The sequence below is a fragment of the Hylobates moloch genome, unplaced genomic scaffold, assembly GCF_009828535.3.
Source record: "Hylobates moloch isolate HMO894 unplaced genomic scaffold, HMol_V3 SCAFFOLD_2, whole genome shotgun sequence".
Classification (NCBI taxonomy): Eukaryota; Metazoa; Chordata; class Mammalia; order Primates; family Hylobatidae; genus Hylobates; species Hylobates moloch.
The window spans coordinates 90,255,420-90,280,312 of NW_026652277.1; the positions used below are offsets into that span (position 1 = coordinate 90,255,420).

General features: G+C 43.8%; 1 protein-coding gene across 3 annotated transcripts in view; it reads left to right on the forward strand.

Annotated features, from left to right (window-relative positions):
• Positions 1-19,803, forward strand: part of SLC17A5 (solute carrier family 17 member 5) — a 59,578-nt gene extending 39,775 nt beyond the window's left edge. For 2 of the 3 annotated variants that reach the window (XM_032153100.2, XM_032153111.2), the window contains exons 9-11: positions 4,258-4,405; positions 13,110-13,200; positions 17,972-19,803. In XM_032153100.2, coding sequence (XP_032008991.2) covers positions 4,258-4,405; positions 13,110-13,200; positions 17,972-18,109 — 377 coding nt within the window. In that variant the 3' untranslated portion in view covers positions 18,110-19,803. Of the gene's footprint in view, positions 1-4,257; positions 4,406-13,109; positions 13,201-14,609; positions 14,708-17,971 lie in introns of all 3 variants that reach the window. The other variant, XM_058435163.1, reaches the window with a different exon arrangement.
• Positions 19,804-24,893: the final 5,090 nt, after the last annotated feature.

Sequence of the window (24,893 nt, forward strand, 5' to 3'; positions counted from 1 at the left end):
GGAGCTGTGTGCCAAAAAACCAGGGGCAGAGACCAAATATATATTTCTTTTTTAAAACAATTTTTTAATAGAAATGGGGTCTTGCTATGTTGCCCAGTCTGGTCTTGAATTCCTGGCCTCAAGTGATCTTCCTGCCTCAGCATCCCAAAATGTTGGGATTACAGACATGAGCCACCACACTGGCCATATTTCTTTTCTTTTCTTGAGACAGGGGCTCACTCTTAGCCCAGGCTCGAGTGTGGTGGCATGATCTTGACTCACTGCAGCCTCAACCTCCTCAGCCTCAGGTGATCCTCCCACCTCAGCCTCCTGAGTAGCTAGGACTACAGGCACACACCACCATACCCAGCTAATTTTTTAATTTTTACTAAAGACGGGGTTTCACCACGTTGTCCAGGCTGGTCTTTAACTCCTGAACTCAAGCCATCTGCCCACCTTGGCCTCCCAAAGTGCTGGGACTACAGGAGTGAGCCACCACACGCAGCCCCAACCATTTGTTTAATTTTTTTCTTTAATGGGACAAGGCCTCGTTTTATTGCCCACATTGGCCTTGAACTCCTGGCCTTAAGCAATCCTGCTGCTTCAGCCTCCCAAAGTGCTAGGATTACAGGTGTGAGCCACCACACCCAGCCCCCAGCCATATTTTTTAAAATCACAATATCACAACAGTTCAAGACAAAATAAAAATGATAATATTAGTCATTTATTTTGTTCACATAACAAAACACTATGATGCATTTAAGTGCATTTCTTTACAATATTTTTCTTTTTGAATCGTACATTTTGAGGATTAGGATTTGTAATATTCACTGGGCGCGGTGGCTTATGCCTGTAATCCTAGCACTTTGGGAGGCTGAGGATCACAAGGTCAGGAGTTCGAGACCAGCCTGACCAACATGGTGAAACCCTGTCTACTAAAAATACAAAAATCAGCTGGGCGTGGTGGCAAGTGCCTGTAATCCCAGCTACTTGGGAGGCTGAAGCAGGAGAATTGCTTGAACCCAGGAGGCAGAGGTTGCAGTGAGCTGAGATCGCACCACTGCACTCCAGCCTGGGCAACAGAGTGAGATCCTGTCTCAAAAAAAAAAAGATTTATAAAAGATTTATCTCCACCATGGCTTATAATTATTTTTAAAATGGCTTGCTGCGCCAAACATCACCCCTCACAATTTTATAAATCACTGTGCTTTCAGCTCAGACTTTGCAATGAAGATTTTTATATCAACTTTAGACAAGATGTAATCAAAGTATTTTTAAGCCTCCATCCCTTTTCTAAGTGAATGCATTTTAAGTTTCAATCCAAAAATATTTACTAGCATTATTATATCAGATAAGGAGCTATAAATCAAAGAACTCAAAGAAACCATAAATAATCATGTGTTTCAGACTCTGCTTTCAAAAAAGTAATTTTTTTTTTTTTTTTTGAGACAGGGTCTTGCTCCATTGGCCAGGATGGACAACCATGGTTCACTGCAGCCTCAACCTCCTAAACTCAAGCAATTCTCCCACCTCAGTCTCCTGAGCAGCTGGGACTACAGGTCACACCACAGCACCCGGCTAATTATTTTTGATTTTTTGTAGAGACATGGTTTTACCATGTTGCTCAGGTTAGTCACAAATTCCTGGGCTCAAGCGATCCTCCCACCTCAGCCTTTCAAAGTGCTGGAATTACAGGTGTGAGCCACTGTGCCCGGCCTAGAAAGGTAACTTTTAAAACTATCTAATCAGTTGGGCATGATGGTATGTATCTGTAGTCCCAGCTACTCCAGAGGCTAAGGTGAGAAAATCTTTGAGCCTAGTTGTTCAGGCTGCAGAGAGCTATGATCACAACACTGCACTCCAACCTAGGCAGCAGAGCAATACCCTGTCTCTAAAAATAGTTAGAAGAGAAGTACATAAAAATAAAACTATCTAAGACAATCATTTAACTTTTTTGTTTTGTTTTGTTTTTTTTGAGACGGAGTCTTTCTCTGTCCCCCAGGCTGGAGTGCAGTGGCGCAATCTCGGCTCACTGCAAGTTCCGCCTCCCGGGTTCCAGCCATTCTCCTGCCTCAGCCTCTCCGAGTAGCTGGGACTACAGGCGCCCGCCACCACGCCCGGCTAATTTTTTGTATTTTTAGTAGAGACGGGGTTTCACCGTGGTCTCGATCTCCTGACCTCGTGATCCGCCCGCCTCGGCCTCCCAAAGTGCTGGGATTACAGGCTTGAGCCACCGCGCCCGGCCATTTAACTTTTTAAAGGTCTCCAGTAGAGACCCTGGAAGTCTCAGTGGCTATACTTGAGTAATTACATTATGGAAAGACCCTGGCTGGGCTCGGTGGCTCTTGCCTGTAATCCCAGCACTTTGGGAGGCAGAGGCGGAGGCGGGCAGATACTTGAGGTCAGGAGCTCGAAACCAGGCTGGCCAACATGGTGAAACCCCATCTCTAATACAAAAATTAGCTTGGCATGGTGGTGTGTGGCTGTCCCAGCTATTCGGGAGGCTGAGGCAGGAGAATTGCTTGAACCTAGGAGGCGGAGGTTGCAGTGAGCCAAGATTACGCCACTGCACTCCGGTCTGGGCAAAAAGTGTGAAAAAAAAAAAATTAGCCAGGCATGGTGGCACATGCCTGTAATCCCAGCTACTCAGGAGGCTGAGGCACAAGACTTGCTTACACCTGGGAGCCAGAGGTTGCAGTGAGCTCAGATTGTGCCACTGCACTGCAGCCTAGGTAACAGAATGAGACCCTATTTCAAAATAAATAAATAAAAGTAATGAAATTAAATTAAATCAGACATGGTGGTGTGCACCTGTAGTCCCAGCTACTCAGGAAGCCAAGGCAGAGGATCAAGTGAGCAGAGGATCACTTGAGCCTGGGAAGTCAAGGCTGCAGTGAGCCATGATCGCACCACTGCACTCCACCTTGATGACAGTGAGACCCTGTCTCAAAAAAACAATAAAATAAATAAATAAGTAAATAAATGTAATTGAAATTTTTTTTAAAGTTCCTCAGTTGCAGTATATACAAATACAGCATTTCCATCATCACAGAGAGCTATTGGATAGCACCGCTGTAGACATAGAAAAACTGACAGCCCACTCATTAAGTCCCTTCTCATATTTTACGCTTAACTGCCTGTAATGACCAATGTGTATTCTTATCAGTTGTTAATACTAGGGAGGATTTCTGCAGATTATGTGGAGCAGAAAAAAAAAAAAAAAAAACCAAGGCTGGGCGTGGTGGCTTACACCTGTAATCCCAGCACTTTGGGAGGCAAGGTGGGTGGATCACTTGAGGTCAGGAGTTCGAGAACAGCCTGGCCAACATGGCAAAACCCCATCTCTACTAAAAATACAAAAATTAGCTGAGTGTGGTGGCCCAGGCCTGTAATTCCAGCTATTCAGGAGGCTGAGGCAGGAGAATCACTTGAACCTGGGAGGCGGAGGTGGCAGTGAGCCCAGATCACGCCACTGCACTCCAGCCTGGGTGACAGTGCGAGACTCCAGCTCAAAAAAAAAGAGAGACAGAGAGAGAGAATGAAGACAGAGATTTTTAAAAATCTTTTTAAGAGACAAGGTCTCCCTCTGACAACCCAGGCTGGAGTGCAGTGGTGCCATCATAGCTCACTGTAACCTTGAACTTCTGGGCTCAAGCAATCCTCCTGCCTCAGCCTCCTGAGCAGCCAGGACTACAGGTGTGCACTACTATGCCTGGAGAATTTTGTTTTTAATATTTCGTAGAGACAGGGTCTTGCTGTGTTGCCCAGTCTGGCCTCAAACTCCTGGCCTCAAGTGATTCTCCCGCCTCAGCCTCCTAAAGTGCTGGTATTACAGGTGTGAGCTGCCACATCTGGGCAAGATGGAGTATTATTCTAACCTCATCCAACAGAGTTTATTATTCAGTTTATCTCCTTTGGTTACATGTATTTTAAATCACATTCTGTGTCAGCTATTGCTTCTCTCTAGAAACATATTTTTAAGTTGTTCTTGTCTTTTTCTTCTCTAACACCATGGAATTTTAGCTGAGTTTTGGCCACATGTAGATTTAATAACATTGCATAATGAGATTTTCCTTTTATAGTGTATTGGTTGTATTATGCCCATGTTTTCCAGTAGTTTTGTTTTGTTTTTTTTTTCATGAAATTTGTTAGTCTTCAGGCAATATAGTGTTTCTACAGTAGGTGGCAGCAATTTCAAATTTCAGATTTATACCATATTAAGCTAGAGCAAATATTAATGCTGGGGTTTTTTTCCCTTTTATAACTTTTTAACTCCAGGAATGATTGGACCTGCAGTATTCCTGGTAGCTGCTGGCTTCATTGGTTGTGATTATTCTTTGGCCGTTGCTTTCCTAACTATATCAACAACACTGGGAGGCTTTTGCTCTTCTGGATTTAGCATCAACCATCTGGATATTGCTCCTTCGTGAGTACTAATATAAAGATTTGCTGTGATTGACTTTAAATTATATTTTTAAAAATCCTGATAAAAAGCCAGAGGCGGTGACTCATGCCTGTAATCCCAGCACTTTGGGAGGCCAAGGCAGGCGGATAACCTGAGGTCAGGAGTTTGAGACCAGCCTGGCCAATATGGCGAAGCCCTGTCTCTACTAAAAATACAAAAATTAGCCAGGCATGATGGTGGGCACCTGTAATCCCAGCTACCAGGAGGCTGAGGCAGGAGAATTGCTTGAACCCAGGAGGCAGAGGTTCAGTGAGCTGAGATCGCGTCATTGCACTTCAGCCTGGGCAACAAGAGTGAGACTCCATCTAAAAAAAAAAAACCTGATAAAATAGATATGATATAAAACTTATCATTTTTAAGTATGCAGTTCTGTGGCATTAAGTATTCACATTGTTTCATAACTAGCATCACCAACAATCTCTAGAACAATTTCATCTTCTCAATAGAAACTGTACCCATTAAACACCATCTCCCATTTCTCCTTCCTCCCAGGCCCTGGCAACCAACATTCTACTTTCCGCCTCTATGGATTTGACTACTATAGGAATGACTTTAAATTGTTAACAAGATTTTAATTTACACAATAATTAAAGCAGGAAGTAGTTTTTAAATTTAAACTTTTAACTATCATCACCTCTGTCCACAGTGCTCTCATTAGAACATTGCAATAACTCATTATAACTGTGTCTGTTCACCCAGCTAGACTAGGAACTCTGTGAAGGCAGAAACTCCTTTATTGTCCTCAGGGCTCTCCATGGCACTTGGCATGTAGTAGGCGTTTTGTCAGATGAATGAATGTCAAAGAGTAGACCAATTGATTTGTCTGACTATATTACCCATGTGCAAATATATTTGTGTAGCACTTGATAGTTTACACATCACTTTCATAAGCACTATCCATTTTATCCTTAAAGTATTCCTTTGAAGTAAGTATTTTTGCCCTATTTGAATGCTAAAGAAACTTAAGAGAAGTTAAGTGATTTATCTTACAGCACACAGCTAATATAATAAATGATAGAGCCAAAACTTGAACCTAAAATTTTTACTTTTAAACCCAAAATTCTTTCTATAGCTACCTCTCTGGAAACATTCTTTGAGCCACATACTTCTAAAACCATTTTGTGCCAGTTGACAAGGTAAATAAGGGAGCTATGTAAATATTTTAACCCAAAAGTTTTAATACACTTTATTTGTAAAAATAGATATGAATTTATTTTGGAGAAAAGACAGATGGACTCTTACCCTCTTTTCACTACCTCAAAATCTTCACACCTGGACTGCTACAGAATCTTCTGATTTCTATGAATCCTCAGTCTCCTATCCCTTCAATAAATACTCTAAGATAAGCTGCACTCTGTCACCCAGGCTAGAGTGCAGTGACGCCATTGTAGTTCACTGTAGCCTTGAACTCCTGGGATCAAGTAATCCTTCCTGCTCAGCCTCCTGAGTCGCTGGGACTGCAGGCACACATCACCATGCCTGGTTAATTTTTCAAAAAATATTTTGTAGAGATGGGGTCTCCCTATCTTGCCCAGGGTAGTCTCAGTCTCCTGGCCTCGAGTGATCTTCCCGCCTCAGCCCCCTGAAGTGCTAGGATTACAGGCGTGAGCCACAGCACCTGGCTAAGACTTGAGGTTTTGTCAAGCCTAGGGTTGACGAATAGTCAAAGGGATATGGGAATTGAGAGTTTTGGCAAGAAATAGTTCTAGGCTATGTTATCGCTTAGGATGTTTTTAGTTGAAGTATAGAAATTCTAATTTAAACTGGGCTAAACAGCATAATCTATTGATTCACTTAATTGTATCCAGAGATAATAGGCTTCAGGCAAGAGTTGATATCCAGCTGCCTACTAGTATCACCACAGATTGTTTCTTTCTCACTCTCTGTCTTTTACAGTAGTAGTTTTGTCCTAAGACTGGGTCTGCTTATAAAAATCACACAATGAAATGATTGCCAGCAACAATCAGGACTACATGCTTCTTCATTCACATCAAGCAGAAAGAAAAGGATCTTTTCCTCTCTCAACCATGGAAATAAGTCCTGGGCTTCATTTTGGTTGACCCAAACTGAGTCAAATGAACCAACCCCAATGGCCAAGAGAATATCATGTGACTTTAGGACAATCAGCACCTACCCCAAAAGTTAGAAGTCAAAGGGTCAGTGCCCCTCAGACATCATTATTGCTACACAGATGGGGGTGGGGAGTGGGAATGGACGCTGAGGAATCCATCAGTAACATCCACTATAACACATGAAGATGTGAATAAACATGAGTCATTTTGAGCCAGGCACAGTAGCTCATGCCTGTAATCCTAACACTTTGAGAGACTGAGGCGGGTGGATCACCTGAGGTCAGGAGTTCAAGATCAGCCTGGCCAACATGGTGAAACCCCATCTCTACTAAAAATACAAAAATTAGCAGGGTGTGATGGCGCACACCTGTAGTCCCAGCTTCTCAGGAGGCTGAGGCAGGAGAATCGCTTGAACCCGGGAGGCAGAGGTTGCTGTGAGCCGAGATTGCGCCACTGTGCTCCAGCCCGGGCAACAAAGTAAGACTCCATCTCAAAAAAAAAAAAAAAATTATAAGGAACATAAAATTGGTTCAGCAGCCATCCAGCCAGAAGGTTTGGTAAGTCACCCACTCCATTTAATAAATCTAAAAGGTAGCTTAGGATTTATCACGTTCCTGAAGTCTTGTCAGAATCTCTGGAATCTGATAGGGCCCCCAACCCTGCTCTCTTGAACTAGCAATGAAAGAAAATTGGATCATCACATAAAAATTGGAGCTATGGTCGGCCGGGTGTAATGGCTCATGCCTGTAATCCTAGCACTTTGGGAGACCAAGGTGGGCAGATCACCTGAGGTCAGGAGTTCAAGACCAGCCTGGCCAACATGGTGAAACTCTGTCTCTACTAAAAATATAAAATGAGCCAGGTGGGGTGGTAGGACCCGTAATCCCAGCTACTTGGAAGAATGAGGCAGAAAATCACTTGAACCTGGGAGGTGGAGGTTGCAGTGAGCCATTGCACTCTAGCCCGGGTGACAAGAGTGAAACTGCATCTCAAAAAAAAAAAAAAAAAAATAGTGCTATTGTCAAAAGATGAAAATAGATGCTGAAGAAAAAGAAAACCAAATATCCATGGTACCTACCTTATAAGATCATCGTGAAGATTAAATAGAACACACACAGAACACTTTGCTCATAATGCAATAAAGGTATTTGAATATAATGCAATAAATGTAATTATTTTCTGGCTAACTTTGAGTCAGGTGTGGTGACCAGAGTCACAGATCAATCCAAGTAAAATATTAAAGTGATGATTGGTGTGCTTTCAGAAAGGAAAATGCTGACCACTAAAGAGCCACCACTGGGTCACTAAGAGCCAAAATGGCAAAACAGTCTAACTTCTCAACATAACTTTTAGCCTAATAGAATTAAGAAAATATAGTAGATTTGATATGTCAGGACTTCAGCCAGGTCTCCTATGGTAGATACCCTTTTGGCCAAGGTGGAGAAAGATGAATTGGATGTACCATTAGATAAATTTGTCACTACTAAATTTCAGTGTAATAGCATGCTCATTCACGGATCTAGTCATTTGAGAAACACTGTGTCAGGCACTGTACCAGATGTTGAAGACACAAACATGAAAGTAACATGATTCCTGCTGGCCTCTGTATAAGCTTAAGCTGGCCTGGAGGATGGTGGGTCATGTCATGAAGTATAATGCTGGACAGGCAGCAGGGGGACCCTGTGCCTGAGCTTCAAGCATCAGGTGGGTGGTTGAAGTCTACATCTTAAAGACCCAGGTCCAACCCTGAAATTTTATTTGTCTTATAAGCCGAAAAAGACATTTATCTAGGTATCATAAGAAGCTAAACAGTTTTAATAACATAAATAACGCCAGCAAATAGTTGTAGCAGTTGGGAGGATGGTAAGCAAGTGCCCTTATGCCTCAGATAATGAGGACTGCTGTACTTGTTCTCAGCTGACTGAGACACAACTATTCAAATGTAAGTAGGCTGGGAGAAGTGGCTCAGGCCTGTAATCCCAGCACTTTGGGAGGCTGAGGCGGTTGGATCATTTGAGGTTAGGAGCTCCAAACCAGCCTCACCAACATGATGAAACCCCACCTCTACTAAAAATACAAAAATTAGCCAGGTGTGGTGGCGGGCAACTACAATCCCAGTGACTCAGGAGGCTGAGGCATGAGAATTGCTTGAACCCAGGAGTTGGAGGTTGCAGTGAGCAGAGATTGTGCTACTGCACTCCAGCCTGGGCTACAGAGCGAGACTCAGTCTCAAAAAAATAAATAATAAATAAATAAATCTCATCAAAGTCAAAATTATTATTATTATTTGTTTTTTGTTTTGTTTTGTTTTTGAGACGGAGTTTCACTCTTGTTGCCCAGGCTGGAGTGCAATGGTGCAATCTCGGCTCACCGCAACCTCTGCCTCTTGGATTCAAGTGATTCTCCTGCCTCAGCCTCCCGAGTAGCTGGGATTACGGGCATGTGCCACCACACCCTGCTAATTTTGTATTTTTAGTAGAGATGGAATTTCTCCATGTTGGTCATGCTGGTCTCGAACTCCCGACCTCAGGTGATCCGCCAGCCTTGGCCTCCCAAAGTGTTGGGATTACAGGCGTGAGCCACCATGCCCAGCCCAAAGTCGAAATTATTTATCTCCCTTTGTGTGTGTGTGTGTGTGTGTGTGTGTGTGTGTTTAAACCTTGCAGTTCTAGCTCAAAGGATAACTTTCTTATATTTTGATTCAGCTCTTCAGATGAGCTTTTTAGTTTTTTTTCTTTTCCAACTGGAATTTCTTCGTTCAAAGCACACCAGTTATTTCTAGTTGCGGGAGTCTTGGCTACATATCTTATTGGGGATTACATATCTTATGTTTTTCATAGTTGCTTTTTATTGTGGTAACAACTGAGGGCCAGGCCGGGCGCGGTGGCTCACGCTTGTAATCCTAGCACTTTGGGAGGCCGAGGCAGGCGGATCACAAGGTCAGGAGATCGAGACCACGGTGAAACTCCATCTCTACTAAAAATACAAAAAAATTAGCCAGGCGTGGTGGCGGGCACCTGTAGTCCCAGCTACTCGGAGAGGCTGAGGCAGGAGAATGGCGTGACCCCGGGAGGTGGAGCTTGCAGTGAGCCGAGATTGCGCCACTGCACTCCAGCCTGGGCGACAGAGCGAGACTCCGTCTCAAAAAAAAAAAACAACAACTTGGGGCCCATTCAGTGTAACACTCTACTAGTTAAAACAGGAGCACTTGAGGACCATAAAGAAGCCGTAAACAAGTTCACCACCAGGGCTTGTGGTGGAAAATGAAGCATGAGAAAATTGATCTTTCCTACAGATTGGGTTCAGTGATTACTGTGTTTTGTTTTTTTTAACAAGGTAGCATTGTAGATTTTAACATTATAATATGAAGTACTGATTCAGAATCAGACAAATTAGGTGACATTTTTTGGTTTTTCTTCATCTATAAAATGAAGATAATCCAGCTGGGTGCAGTGGCCTGTAATCCCAGGACTTTGGAAGGCCAAGGTGGGAGGATCATTTAGGCCCAACAGTTCAAGACCTGCCTGGGCAATATAGCAAAATCCCGTCTCTAAAAAACTTAACAAAATTTTAAAATTTAAAAAATAAAATGAAGATAATCCATCCTCATGGGGTTGATTTTATAATTAAAATGATATAATATGATATATAAAACCCTTATAAACATGTCTGATATAAGGTTTTCCAATAAATAGTAAATAGATACAAGGTTTTCCAATAAATAATATTCCTATTAACATATAAATGTGTACTTGGATTTTATAGGCCTTTACTTCTATAGACTGAAATAGAGATTTTATTTTATTAATTTATTTATTATTTTTTGAGACAGAGTCACACCCTGTCACCCAGGCTGGAATACAGTAGCAAGATCACGGCTCACTGCAGTCTCAAGCAATCCTCCTGCAATCCTCCCACCTCAGCCTCCTGAGTAGCGGGTCTACAGCCTGAGCCAACACACCCAGCTAATTTTTTGTGTGTTTTTTTATTTTTTGTAGAGAGAGGGTTTCACCATTTTGCCCAGGCTGGTCTCAAACTCCTGGGCTCAAGCAATTCGCCCACCTCAGCCTCCCAGAATGCTGGGATTACAGGCATGCACCACCACACCCAACCCCAAAATAGAGATTTCTCTATGGTAATTTTGTTGCCCGAATTCATGGGAATTAGATAGATTTTCAGCTATTAATTCCAATAGTACTCCAACAGCACAGAATCCAGACTGAGTCCATACAACTTGTTTTCTTCCAAGTAGTCATCAATCTTTCATGGCCTGTCCTGGCCAAGTGAAATATAAGTACTTGAATGAGCTTCTTGTTGCTGACATTTAGAATTTCACGGCATTCGTCTGCACTTAATATCTGTCACTGGAAAGGCTGGCAACATTGCAGTTGACTCGTCTTACTGCCAAGGTGTTAATGGTTTAAAAAGAAAAAAAAAAAGAGAGAGGCTCTGCCAAGCTTGGTTAATTTAGATACATCCCTAAAGGGGATAAGCCAAAAAGATCTGTACTTCATGGTTTTGTTATAGTGTTGTGTGTATGCACAAGTTTTGAACATAAAACTTTGTGATCTTTATACATAACTGAATTAGTTAAGCAGCACTTTTTTTTAACCGAACTCCTCCTTCACCTTTAAGTGTTTTTTTTGTTTGTTTGTTTGTTTACCAAAAACATTAAACCTAAATCTAATGAACCCCCTAGGATCTAGAGTCTAGAAACTATCAGTGTACAGGAAATACAGGAGGTATAAGATTATGTGAAATGATACCTAAGAGATACAATCTTCGAAGTCCAGAATTCATGAATATATGCAGGACAAACATCCTAGTAAAGAGACAGCAATTTTAGGCCAGGCGCAGTGGCTCACACCTGTAATCCCAGCACTATGGGAGGCCAGGGCAGGCGGATCACCTGAGGTCAGGAGTTCGAGGCCAACCTAACCAACATGGTGAAACCCTGTTTCTACTAAAAATACAAAACTACCCAGGTATGGTGGTGCATGCCTGTAATCCTAGCTACTCAGGAGGCTGAGGAAGGAGAATCACTTGAACTGGGGAGATGGAAGTTGTAGTGAGCCGAGATCACGCCATTGCACTCCAGTCTGGGCAACAAGAGCAAAACTCTGTCTCAAAAACAAACAAAAAAGGCAGCAATTATAAAAATGAATTATCGGGCCGGGTGCAGTGGCTCACGCCTCTAATCCCAGCAATTTGGGAGGCTGAGGCAGGTGGATCACCTGAGATCAGGAGTTCGAGACCAGCCTGACCTACATGGCACACACGTGTAGTCCCAGCTACTCAGGAGGCTGAAGCAGAAGAATCACTTGAACCCAGGAGGTGGAGGTTGCTGAGCTGAGATCGCGCCACTGTACTCCAGCCTGAGCGACAGAGACTCTGTCTCAAAAAAAAAAAAAAGCACGTGTAATTAATGGAACAAGTAAATTGTATGTTTGATATGATCTCATGTCTATAATAACATATTAGAAATATATACAGATAGAAAAAAATAGGATATTTATGAAAATGTTAATGTTGATCATCTCTATGGGGAAGAATTATAGGTAATTTTACTTCCTTATTTTTTCTTTTTTCTTATTAATTTTCAAAAATTAATTGCAATTGAATTTTCAAATCAGGAAATAAATTTAACTTAAAAAACTTTAAGCTAGACATGCCAAGCTTTCTGTATTAAAATGATATCTCAGAACTTTCCTATATCACTATAAAAGGAGTTATTTCCATGGCTGTGTTCCTCTATGTAATTTTTTTGGTTTTTTTTTGTTTGTTTTTTTTTGAGACGGAGTCTCGCTCTGTCGGCCAGGCTGGAGTGCAGTGGCGTGATCTCGGCTCACTGCAAGCTCCGCCTCCCAGGTTCACGCCATTCTCCTGCCTCAGCCTCCCGAGTAGCTGGGACTACAGGTGCCTGCCATCACGCCCGGCTAATTTTTTTTGTATTTTTCGTAGAGACGCGGTTTCACCATGTTAGCCAGGATGGTCTTGATCTCCTGACCTCATGATCCACCCGCCTCGGCCTCCCAAAGTGCTGGGATTACAGGCGTGAGCCACCGTGCCTGGCCTTCCTCTATGTAATGTTAAAATGCTACTTAACTATTGAAATGCAAGTTTTTCACCAGCTGAATATAAAATCCCATTTCAATAAGACATGTCATTTAGACATAAAATTTCACAAGAACACAACCTGGAGCAGAATAGCTGTCTATTGAAAGAAGCGGCCAGGCCCTGTGGCTCATACTTATAATCCCAGCACTTTGGGAGGCCGAGGCAGGCAGATCACTTGAGGTCAGCAGCTCGAGACCAGCCTGACCAACATGGTGAGACTCCGGCTCTACTAAAAATACAAAACTAGGCTGGCATGATGGTGGATACCTGTAGTCCCCGCTACTCAGGAGGCTAAGGCACGCTTGAACCTGGGAGGCAGAGGCTGCAGTGAGCTGAGATCATGCCACTGCCCTCAAGCCTGGGCCACAGAGTGAGACTCTGTCTCAAAAAAAAAAAAAAAAAAAAAAAAGAAGGAAAGAATGAAGCTGTTTAAATGTGTCTCACAATAATAAACTTCTATGAAAATGTTCCTACAGGTATGCTGGTATCCTCCTGGGCATCACAAATACATTTGCCACTATTCCAGGAATGGTTGGGCCCGTCATTGCTAAAAGTCTGACCCCTGATGTAAGTAGATAATTTACTTGTAAACTGGAAAGGTTTTGGAGCTGCACATCTGTGTCAAAGTTCAGTGTATTTTAATTAAGTGTAAAATTCTAAATGTTCTTATGAAATTCTTTTTAGCAACAAAAAGCTAAATGCCTTAATGGATGGGAAAGTATATTTTCAAAGAACACTTTTTGGATTTTAGACAAAACAATTGAACTAAGTCAAATGAAGACATTGTAGCTGAAACCACACAAGTAGTTAAAAGTTGTGATATTGGCCGGGCACAGTGGCTCATGCCTGTAACCCCAGCACTCTGGGAGGCCGAGGCAGGTGGATCACAAGGTCAGGAGTTCAATACCAGCCTCACCAACATGGTGAAACCCCGTCTCTACTAAAAATACAAAAATTAGCCGGTGTGGTGGCAGGTGTCTGTAGTCCCAGCTACTCAGGAGGCTGAGGCACAAGAATCGCTCAAACCCAGGAGGCGGAGCTTGCAGTAAGCCAACATCACCACTGCACTCCAGTCTGGCAACAGAGCAAGACTCCATCTCAAAAAAAAAAAAGAATTTCAGGACATGCTTACAGACTTTATTACCAAATATACTGATTTCAGACATATATGTGTTCCCCACAGATAGTGTTCCTATTTCTTCTCCACATCTACCATTTCTAATTCCTTAAGTGACACGGTACCTCCCTGTTACTAATTCCTCTCACTTAATAAAGAGGAATGTTGTAGAAATGCTTTTTCTAAAGTTCTGTGTCTCAATATGGACATGTCCAAAATGTTTAACCTTGTCCTCATGGAGCAGGGTAGCAACACCAGAACCTAAGTCAGCTCAGTACCATGTGTTCATTTCACTTACTGATAATGCCAGCACTTCTGCTAGGGAAATATGGATTCCTGAATTAAAGTCTTGTATGTTTACAAGTGGGAACTGCGCTTGATTTGGGATATGTTACAGCATTTGTTTAATGCTGTTAAAAGGATATCACTGTTTTAGCTGGGTGTGGTTTGCACATGTAGTCCCAGCTACTTAGGAGGCTAAGGCAGATGGATGCATGAGCCCAGGGTTTTGAGGCTGCAATGAGCTATGATCACGCCTCTGCATTCCAGCCTGGGTGAGAGCAGGAGACCCTGTCTCAAAAAAATAAATAAAATAAAACTTATTTTATTTATTTATTTATTTTTCAAGATGGAGTCGCACTCCGTTGCCCAGTCCGGAGTACAGTGGTGCAGTCTCAGCTCACTGCAACCTCTGCCTCCCAAGTTCAAGCAATTCTCCTGCCTCAGCCTCCCGAGTAGCTGGGACTATAGGCGCCCACCACCATGCCCTGCTAATTTTTGTTTTTTGTTTGTGTGTGTGTGTGTTTTTGTTTGTTTGTTTGTTTGTTTGTTTTGAGACAGTTTCGCTCTTATTGCCCAGGCCGGAGCGCAATGGCGCAATATCGGCTCACCACAACCTCTGCCTCCCGGGTTCCAGCAATTTTCCTGCCTCAGCCTCCCGAATGGCTGGGATTACAGGCATGCACCACCATGCCCAGCTAATTTTGTATTTTTAATAGAGATGGAGCTTCTCCATGTTGGTCAGGCTGGTTTCGAACTCTCAACCTCAGGTGATCTGCCCACCTCGGCCTTCCAAAGTGCTGGGATTACAGGAGTGAGCTACTGCACCCAGCCAAATAAAACTCTAAAGTATATTATTTTTAAAAAGGAAAAGCACACACTTGCCTTCACAATTGTAATTTCTTTCTTTTTTTTTGTTTTTTTTTTGAGATGAAGTCTCACTCGTCCCCCAGTTGGAGGGCAGTGTCGTGATCTCAGCTCACTGCAACCTCCACCTCCCGGGTTCAAACAATTCTCCTGCCTCAGCCTCCCAAGTAGCTAGGACTACAGGCACGTGCCACCACACCTGGCTAATTTTTGTATTTTTAGTACAGATGGGGTTTCACCATGTTGGCCAGGCTGGTCTCGAACTCCTGACCTCAAATGATCCACCCACCTCAGCTTCCCAAAGTGCTAGGATATCAGGCATGAGCCACCGCGCCCAGCCTGTAATTTCTTACTTTGAGCACTGCCTCAAAAACTTTGTGGAATGAGTCAGCATATAAATAAATAATGCAATAATTAAAATTCAAAGTGTGTCTGAGGTTCAATGTTGTTATAAACAAAACAGTATTCTCTAAAAACTGGTGGAATTTTTGTTAAAAAACAAACTAGGAGCTGTGTGAGACTTGTAATACAATGATTGATTTTAAGTTCACTCATTGCCTTCAGATAACACTGAAGTATTATTTTATCCCAGAGACCACACATGGCAGCTTTGTCTTAGTAATCCTAAGAAGCTGTTTCAAACATTTCTTTCTGGTATAAGATGCAATTATTGACTGATTCCTCAGCAGAATTTAAGATGAGTATCTAAGATTTTTTTTTCACTAAAATGCATTCATCTCAGACAAGTATAACCACCACAGGGTGTTTCTTTCTTCATGTTTCTCCTTTTTTCCCAAATAAATGACCTCATACTGGCTTCCCAGTGCCTTCTCTTTCACTTCCTCATTGCTAGTTCTACTGCTTGTTTGTTTGGGTTTTTTGTTTGTTTCTTTGTTTCTTTGTTTTTTGAGACAGGGTCTCCATCCTCCAGGCTAGAGTGCAGTGGCGCGATCATGGCTCACTGCAGCCTCAACCTCCCCAGGCTCAGGTGATCTTCCTACCTCAGCCCCCCCAAGTAGCTGGGACTACAGGTGTACACCACCACGTCCAGCTAATTTTTCTACTTCTTGTAGAGATGGGGTTTCACCACCTTGCCCAGGCTGGTCTCAAACTCCTGGGCTCAATGTATCCACCTACCTCGGCCTCCCAAAGTGCTGGGATTACAGGCATGAGCCACCACACCCAGCCAGTTTTGTTTTTTTGTTGTTGTTGTTTTTTTTTTTTTTTGAGAGGGAGCCTTGCTCTGTTGCCCAAGCTGGAGTGCAGTGGAGCGATCTCAGCTCACTGCAAGCTCTGCCTCCTGGGTTCATGCCATTCTCCTGCCTCAGCCTCCCGAGTAGCTGGGACTACAGGCGCCGGCCACTACGCCTGGCTAAGTTTTTATATTTTTAGTAGAGACGGGGTTTCACCATGTTAGCCAGGATGGTCTCGATCTCCTGACCTCATGATCCGCCTGCCTCGGCCTCCCAAAGTGCTGGGATTACACACGCCTGGCCGTGTGTTTTTTTTAATGCTGCAAATATAGTCACCACTCTGGTTAGACTGAAATTGAAAAAATCCAAAAAATGGTTGTTAAAGGTAGTCACATGACCCAGAAATTTAGATAACTGTCTGGTATTTTTATGCCACAGGGTTATACACTGAACAGTTGTCTTACTGACAGATCCCATGTTATATCCTGCTTTGTATGCCATTCAAGATCTTTTATACTTGCCGGGCCTCTCTCTGATGTCTCAGATCCTCAAAGCTGAACTTGAGTTTATCTTAACTGTATTTACTTGATCCACCTGACAACTTTCACCTGAGAACCTGGGAGACCGTGCACAGGCATAAGACTTTCTTAGTGTTAGTTAGTGTTAGGCATGATTCAGGGACATGCCAGTACCCTTTTTTTTTTTTTTGAGGCGGAGTCTTGCTCTGCCGCCCAGGCTGGAGTGCAGTGGCGCGATCTCGGCTCACTGCAAGCTCCGCCTCCCGGGTTCACGCCATTCTCCTGCCTCAGCCTCTCCGAGTAGCTGGGACTACAGGCGCCCGCCACCACGCCCGGCTGATTTTTTTATATTTTTAGTAGAGACAGGGTTTCACCGTGGTCTCAATCTCCTGACCTCGTGATCCGCCCGCCTCGGCCTCCCAAAGTGCTGGGATTACAAGCGTGAGCCACCGCGCCCGGCCCACTTTTTATTGAAGTATATCTATCTATCGTCAGTAAACTTTTTATTGAAGTATAACTTTTTTTAAATGCACAAATCCAGGCCAGGCGTGGTGGCTCACACCTGTAATACCATCACTGTGGGAGGCTGAGGTGAGCGGATCACTTGAGCCCAGGAGTTCAAGACCAGCCTGGGAAACATGGCGAAACCCCATCTCTACTAAAAAAAAAAAAAAATTATATATATATATATACACAAAGAAAATTAGCCAGGCATGGTAGCATGCACCTCTAATCCCAGCTCCTTGGAAGGCTGAGTTGGGAGGATTGCCTCAGCCCAGAAAGTGGAGTCTGCAGTGAGCCGAGATTGCGCCACTGCACTCCAGCCTGGGTGACAGAGTGAGACTCTGTCTCAAAAATAAAAACAAAAATAAATGCACAAATCTAAAGTGTGCAGCTAGATGAATTTCCACAAAGTTAATACATCTGTGTAACCAGCACCCAATCAAGAAACAGAGTATTACCTCCCTCAGTAAGACCCCAGGTACCACTTCCTGCTATTTTTCCTTCACCCTCACCAAGAGGAACCACTCTCCCAACTTTTAACCCCATAGATTAGTATGGTCTGACTTTGGGCTTTATATAAATGGAATAATTTAGTATGTACCTTTTTTGTCTGGCTTCTTTTGCTTCATATTTTGTTTGTGAGCTGTATTTATGATGTTGTAGCCCATTCTCCTTGCTGTATCGTATGCCATTGAACAAATATACCACTATCCTACTGCTGGTGGACATTTGGGTTGTTTCAAGGATGAGGCTTTTATGAATAATGTGGCTGTTTTAACAGTCTTGTGACACTATCTTTTTAATGAAGTGAACTACAAACAAAATTTTATTTCACTTGCATTTTTTTTCTTTCTTTATAGAACACTGTTGGAGAATGGCAAACCGTGTTCTATATTGCTGCTGCTATTAACGTTTTTGGCGCCATTTTCTTTACACTATTCGCCAAAGGTGAAGTACAAAACTGGGCTCTCAATGATCACCATGGACACAGACACTGAAGGAACCAATAAATAATCCTGCCTCTATTAATGTATTTTTATTTATCATGTAACCTCAAAGTGCCTTCCGTATTGTGTAAGCATTCTATGTCTTTTTTTAATTGTACTTGTATTAGATTTTTAAGGCCTGTAATCATGAAATATCACTAGTTGCCAGATTAATAAAATGAACCATGTTTAATTATGAATAATATATATGCTAGGACTTCTACTTTAGGTTCACATACCTGCCTACAAGTCGGGCAACATGAAGTAGGAGAGTTCTGTTGATTTTTTAGGGCCATACTAAAGGGAATGAGCTGAAAAGACCTCCTAATACCTTTGCTTAATTAAACTAGATGATAATTCTCAGGTACTGATAAACACCTGTTGTTGTTCACTTTCCTCATAAAAATTGTCAGCTCTCTCTGACACTTAGATATCAAACTTTGGCATCTCTGTGGAGCTGCCATTCACTGTATAATTTGGCCTGGCAACTGGACTGAGGGGAGTGTGCCCAGGCAGCTGCCAAGCACTCCTTCCCTGGCTTCAGGGTCAGAGTGCCCAGCGTTTATCAGAGGCTGCATCCAAGCCCAAAGCCAGTGTCGACTCTTCGGCTGGTGCCTTTCCTCTGAGGGGCTATTAATGTGTAGATAAAGCCCTGAATAGGCAAGAGCAGTGGGATCCACTGCTGTGGTCTTGATACATCCTCAAACTTTCCCTTCCCAGCACAGAGGAATATCAGCTGGCATGCAACCTGCAAAAGAAAAGTGCGAAGCGGCCGGGCATGGTGGCTCACGCCTGTAATCCCAGCACTTTGGGGGGCTGAGGCGAGCGAATCATGAGATCAGGGGTTCGAGACCAGCCTGGCCAGCATGGTGAAACCCCACCTCTACTAAAAATACAAAAAATTAGCTGGGTGTGGTGGTGGGCGCCTGTAATCCCAGATACTCAGGAGGCTGAGGCAGGAGAATCTCTTGAACCCGGGAGGTGGAGGTTGCAGTGAACCAAGATTGTGCCACTGCACTCCAGCCTGGGCAATGGAGCGAGACTCTGTCTCAAAAAAAAAAAAAGAAAAAAGAAAGAAAAGTGCGATGCCCAGTCAATCACAAATAAGATCATCCTGGTTTAAATCTACTCTCATGTGGATCACAGTATAAATTTCTGTGTGTTGTGTTTTGTTTGTATCTTGTAGAGATGGGGTCTCATTTTGTTGCCCAGGCTGGTTTTGAACTCCTGGCTTCAAGCGATCCTCCTGTCTCGGCCTCACAAAGTGTTGAGACTACAGGCATGAGCCACTGTGCCCAGCCTGTTCTGTGTTTTTAAGGTACACGAGAATTTTTTTAAAAATTAATTCTCACTGTTTGTTCAGTCTGTCTTCATCTAAGTTTGTGGTTGCAGGTTAAAGTTAAAGTGACTTTTAAAGGCCACATCACCTGAGACTAGGGTAATCATCTTTACTTCTAGTTCCTGAAATCATATTTTTCCAGTGGACCATCCTCCAGTGGTTATGGTTGTTGAGCATGCTTTCAGAACACCTATGTGGCTTAAAACTTAGTTTATGTTTTGTGTTCAGCACTACCTGTAATATTTTAAAACTGTTTAATGTGATGTGAATACATTTATGTAAATTTATTTTTAAATTTGTAAATAGCTTTAAATTGCTATGGCAATGTTTCTTTCATAAATCATCAAAATAAACCTTTGTGAATTGATTTTTGGATCTGACAGTTCTGTGATATTTCCTAGTGTCCACAGTGACTCTTTGACATCTTTTCTGCATCCTGCTGGAGCCATCGTCTTCTCTACACACATTTCTGCTACCACAAAGCCGAGGAACTTGGGCCTCCTAAGGGATACAGCATCAGAAATCTCTGTTGCCATCAACCTGCCCTTCCTAGCTCTGAATAGTCAGTCCTTCTTGCTATAGCATATGCCCACACTACACTGATTCTCTCTCTCCCACCTCCTCTAAGGACTTGCTTCAGTAATTCTTCTTTTTTTTAATAATTGAGACAGGGTCTTGCTTTGTTGCCCAAGCTAAGCTCAAGCGATCCTCCTGTCTTAGCCTCCCAAGTAGCTGGCACTACACAGGCCTGTGCTATCATGCCCAGTTAGTAGCTCCTCTTTCATTTACTTCTTCAGTCTCCCCCCTTGTTCTTTTCCTTCTATCTCAGAGATACACACGTCTTCTCTAGTCCTTAAATAAAAATACAGAAGTCTCCTGGGGACATTAAATCACAAGTGTACAGAATATCTCTAAGATAATACTCAAGAAACTGGAAAACTGTGTGATTTTATAGATAGATATAGATATAGATACAGATTTTCATCCATGGTTCGAGGCTCATAACTCCCATAGCTCTTGTTATGTTGAGTGCCTTCAGCCCTCAGAAGTAGCCTCAGGAAACAGAATCTCTCTGATCCTCTCCTGCCCTCCTTTCACCTGCTGCTTTTTCTCCCAAGGCAGGAATCTTCCCCCACCTTTCTGTCTTGGAACTGGTCATAAAGAAATTCTTTGGCTGGGGCAATGGCTCACACCTGTAATCCCAGCACTTTGGGAGGCTGAGGCAGGCAGATCACAAGGTCAGGAGTTCGAGACCAGCCTGGCCAATATGGTGAAACCCCGTCCCTACTAAAAATACAAAAATGAGCCAGGCACGGTGGTGGGCACCTGTAGTCCCAGCTACTTGGGAGGCTGAGGCAGGAGAATCACTTGAACCCAGGAGGCGGAGGTTACAGTGAGCCGAGATTGCACCACTGCACTCCAGCCTGGGAGACAGAGTGAGACTCCATCTCAAAAAAAAAAAAAAAAATTCTGTGGCCTACCTTGTTGGACTGTAGGTCATAAGACCCCATGCCCACATTTGAGAAGAGGTCCTCTCCATACCCTGGAGGAAGGAATGGCCAAGAAGAATCTGGACAGGACTTGCTGGGTTTCCCTCTGAGTCTATTAGTGTTAGATCACACCCTTTCTGTCCAATCACATTTCTACATGGTTGTTAATCATGACTATCCAATGAAGTCTCCACAAAAGGCCTAATAAGACAGGGTTTGGGGAGCCTACTGAGAGCTGAACACATGGAGGTTCCTGGAGGGTGGCACGCCCAGACAGGGCATGGAAGTTCCTCATCCCTTTCCCCAGACACTGCCCTGTGCATCTCTTCATCTGTGTCCTTTGTAATATCCTTTATAATAAATGATAAACATAAGTGTGTCCCTGAGTTCTTCGAACCACTCTAGCAAATTGATTGAACCAAAAGAGGCAGTTGTGAAAACCTCAGCTTGAAGCCAGCAGGTCACAAGTTCCAGAAGCCTAGACTTGGGACTGGTGTCTCCAGTGGTGGGCAATCTTGGGGACTGGGCCTTCAACCTGTGGAATCTGATGCTACCTCCAGGTAGACAGTGTCAGCACTGAATTGTGAGACACCCAGCTGGTGTCTATTGCAGAACTGATTGCTTAGTCGGTGTATGAGGAAAAACCCACACCCTTTTAATCGCAGAAGTCTTCTGTGTTTATTGTTGTTGAATGAGAGAGAAGAAAAAAACACATTTGGGCCGGGCGCGGAAACCCCGCCTCTACTAAAAATACAAAAAAATTAGCCGGGCATGGTGGCAGGTACCTGTAGTCCCAGCTACTCGGGAGGCAACCGGGGACTACACGACCCACTGCACTTGGCACCTGGAGGACAGATGAGTCAAAAAAAGAAAACCACATTTGGCCCGCCACGGTGGCTCACGCCTGTAATCCCAGCACTTTGGAAGGCTGAGGTGGGCAGATCACCTGAGATCAGAAGTTCGAGACCAGCCGGCCGGGCGCGGTGGCTCACGCTTGTAATCCCAGCACTTTGGGAGGCCGAGGTCAGGAGATCGAGACCACGGTGAAACCCCATCTCTACTAAAAATACAAAAAATTAGCCGGGCGTGGTGGCGGGCGCCTGTAGTCCCAGCTACTCGGAGAGGCTGAGGCAGGAGAATGGCGTGAACCCGGGAGGCAGAGCTTGCAGTGAGCCGAGATTGCGCCACTGCACTCCAGCCTGGGCGACAGAGCGAGACTCCGTCTCAAAAAAAAAAGAAATTCGAGACCAGCCTGACCAACATGGAGAAACCCCGTCTCTACTAAAAATACAAAATTAGCCAGGCATGGTGGCACATGCCTGTAATCCCAGCTACACAGGAGGCTGAGGCAGGAGAATCGCTTGAACCCAGGAGGCAGAAGTTGTGGTGAGCCAAGATCATGCAATTGCACTCCAGCCTGGGCAACAAGAGCGAATCTCAGTCCCAAAAAAAAGAAAAAAAAACCACAGTTTGAGTGGATTTTTCCACAAACAACAGTTACCTCTATAGAGATAAAATCAGCAACTAGGGATAGGAAGGAGAATTAATTTTCACTTTACCAAATGTGGCAGTATAACCTATTCAAATAAATATATTGTTTCATTTATTTATTTATTTATTTATTTATTTATTTATTTATTTATTTTCAGACGGACTCTTGCTCTGTTGCCCAGGCTGGAGTGCAATGGCGCGATCTCTGCTCACTGCGACCTCCGCCTCCCAGGTTCAGTGATTACCCTGCCTCAGCCTCCTGAGTAGCTGGGACTAAAGGCATGCGCCACCATACCTGGCTAGTTTTTGTATTTTTAATAGAGATGGGGTTTCACCATGTTGGCCAGGCTGGTCTATGAACTCCTGACCTCATGATTCGCCCACCTCGGCCTCCCAAAGTGCTGGGATTGCCGTGCCTGGCCAAATATATTGTTTTAAAAACAAAAGACCTGTTGCCCAAGCTGTTGTGTAATAACTGCTAGGTTTTCAACTACCTGCTGGACATCGCCAACTGGCTATCCTTCCTTGCACCTGAGACTATTTAAATCCAACCTCACTCCCCAACCCCCATTCTAAATAAAACTGGCTGTTCCTGCCACCTTCTTATTTCTCTTAAAAGTACATTTCCCCAGTCACTTAGGCTTGGCCCAAAGTCATTTTTGTTCCTCCTCCCTAGCCTCTCACCAAACCCCCTACTCTGTGTCAAAACAACCACCTGCCGACCAGGCACAGTGGCTCACACCTGTAATCCCAGCACTTTGGGAGGCCAAGGGGGGGCTGATTGCCTGAGGTCAAGAGTTCTAGACCAGCCTGGCTAACATGGTGAAACCCCTTCTCTACTAAAAATACAAAAAAATTAGCCGGGCATGGTGGCGCCCGCCTTTAGTCCTAAAAAACACAAAAAATTAGCTGGACATGGTGGTGCAGACCTGTAGTTCCCAGCTACTCGGGAGGCTGAGGCAGGAGAATCTCTTCCACCCAGGAGTTGGAGGTTGCAGTGAGCCGGGATCGCACCACTGCCCTCCAGCCTGGGCGACAGAAGGAGACCCCGTCAAAAAAAAACAAAACAACAAAAAAAAACACCTGCCTCTTCCACTTCAGTTTTTTCATGTCTCTGGAATTTTTTATTTGTTTTGAAACAGAGTATCACTCTGTCACCCAGGCTGGAGGGCGTGGCATGATCACAGCTCACTGCAGCCTCTACCCCAAAGGCTCAAGAGATCCTCCCACTTCAGCCTCCAGACTAGCTGGTACTACAGGTCTACACCACCATGCCCAGCTAATTTTTGTATTTTGTAGACATGGAGTTTCACTATGTTGTCCAGTCTAGTCTCCTGGGTTCAAGTGATCCTCCCGCCTCGGCCTTTCAAAGTGCTGGGATTACAAGTGTAAGTCACCATGTCCGGCCTGGAATTTTTTTTTTTCTTAATCCTTCTTCCAGGCCAGGCACAGTGCCTCACACCTGAAATCCCAGTACTTTGGAAGGTTAAGGTGGATGGATGGCTTGAGCCCGGGAGTTTGAGACCAGCTTGGGCAACATGGTGAAACCTGGTCTCTACAAAAAATACAAAAAGTTAGCCGGGCATGGTGGTGCATACCTGTAGCCCCAGTTATTCAGGAGGCTGAGTTGGAAGAATCACTTGAGCCCAGGAGGTCAAGGCTGCAGTGAGCTGAGATCTCACTGCAGTCCAGACTGAGTGACAGAGCGAGAGTCTTTCTCAAAAAAAAAAAAAAAAAAAAAAAAAAAAACCCTCTGTCATATCCTAAATAAGAGTCTAGTGGCTTTTGTTTCCACCTAGAATAGAAAAGTTAAGTGGTATCACTGCCTTTAGTCTTGCCCTCTTCTATCCCAGCTTCCCGCCAGTGTTGAGTTCATCGTCCCGATACAACTAATCTCTCTGATTAAGGTGCTCCCCCATGGTGAGCCCCATGGTGAGCCCCATGGCTTCACTGGGCCTACCCAGTAAACTCTCCCACCCAGCAGCTGTGCCCTCCTCACCCCCAGGTTCAGCCTACCCTACCCTTATCTTATGGTGGGAACCATCCCTTGTTGCAGCGATCTGGCTGCTTCACTTCCCCATGCATTCCCTCCATCTTCCCTTTCCTCTTCATACTTTTATTAATTTCCTTCCTTGGGCCTGGAAGGTCTCTCCTCAACCTTGCCACCTCCTTCATGACCCCTAATTTCTTCACCCTCCCTGATCTAGATGTGGTGTCTCCCTTTAACCTACTAAAGTGCCACATTATTTATTTATTTTGGGGTTTTCCTTTATTTTAAACTCAAGGATTTAGGCTCAGTTATGTGGAAGAGAGAATTTCTTCATTCATTCAGCGAATACTAAGTATCTACCCTTTGCTAGGCAACAAGGATACAAAGATGCATCTGACACAGCCCTTTCCCTCCCTGGAGCTCCTTCTGACTCCTTGACTCCTTGATCCCCTTCCTCATTTTTTTTTTTTTTTTTGGAGACAGAGT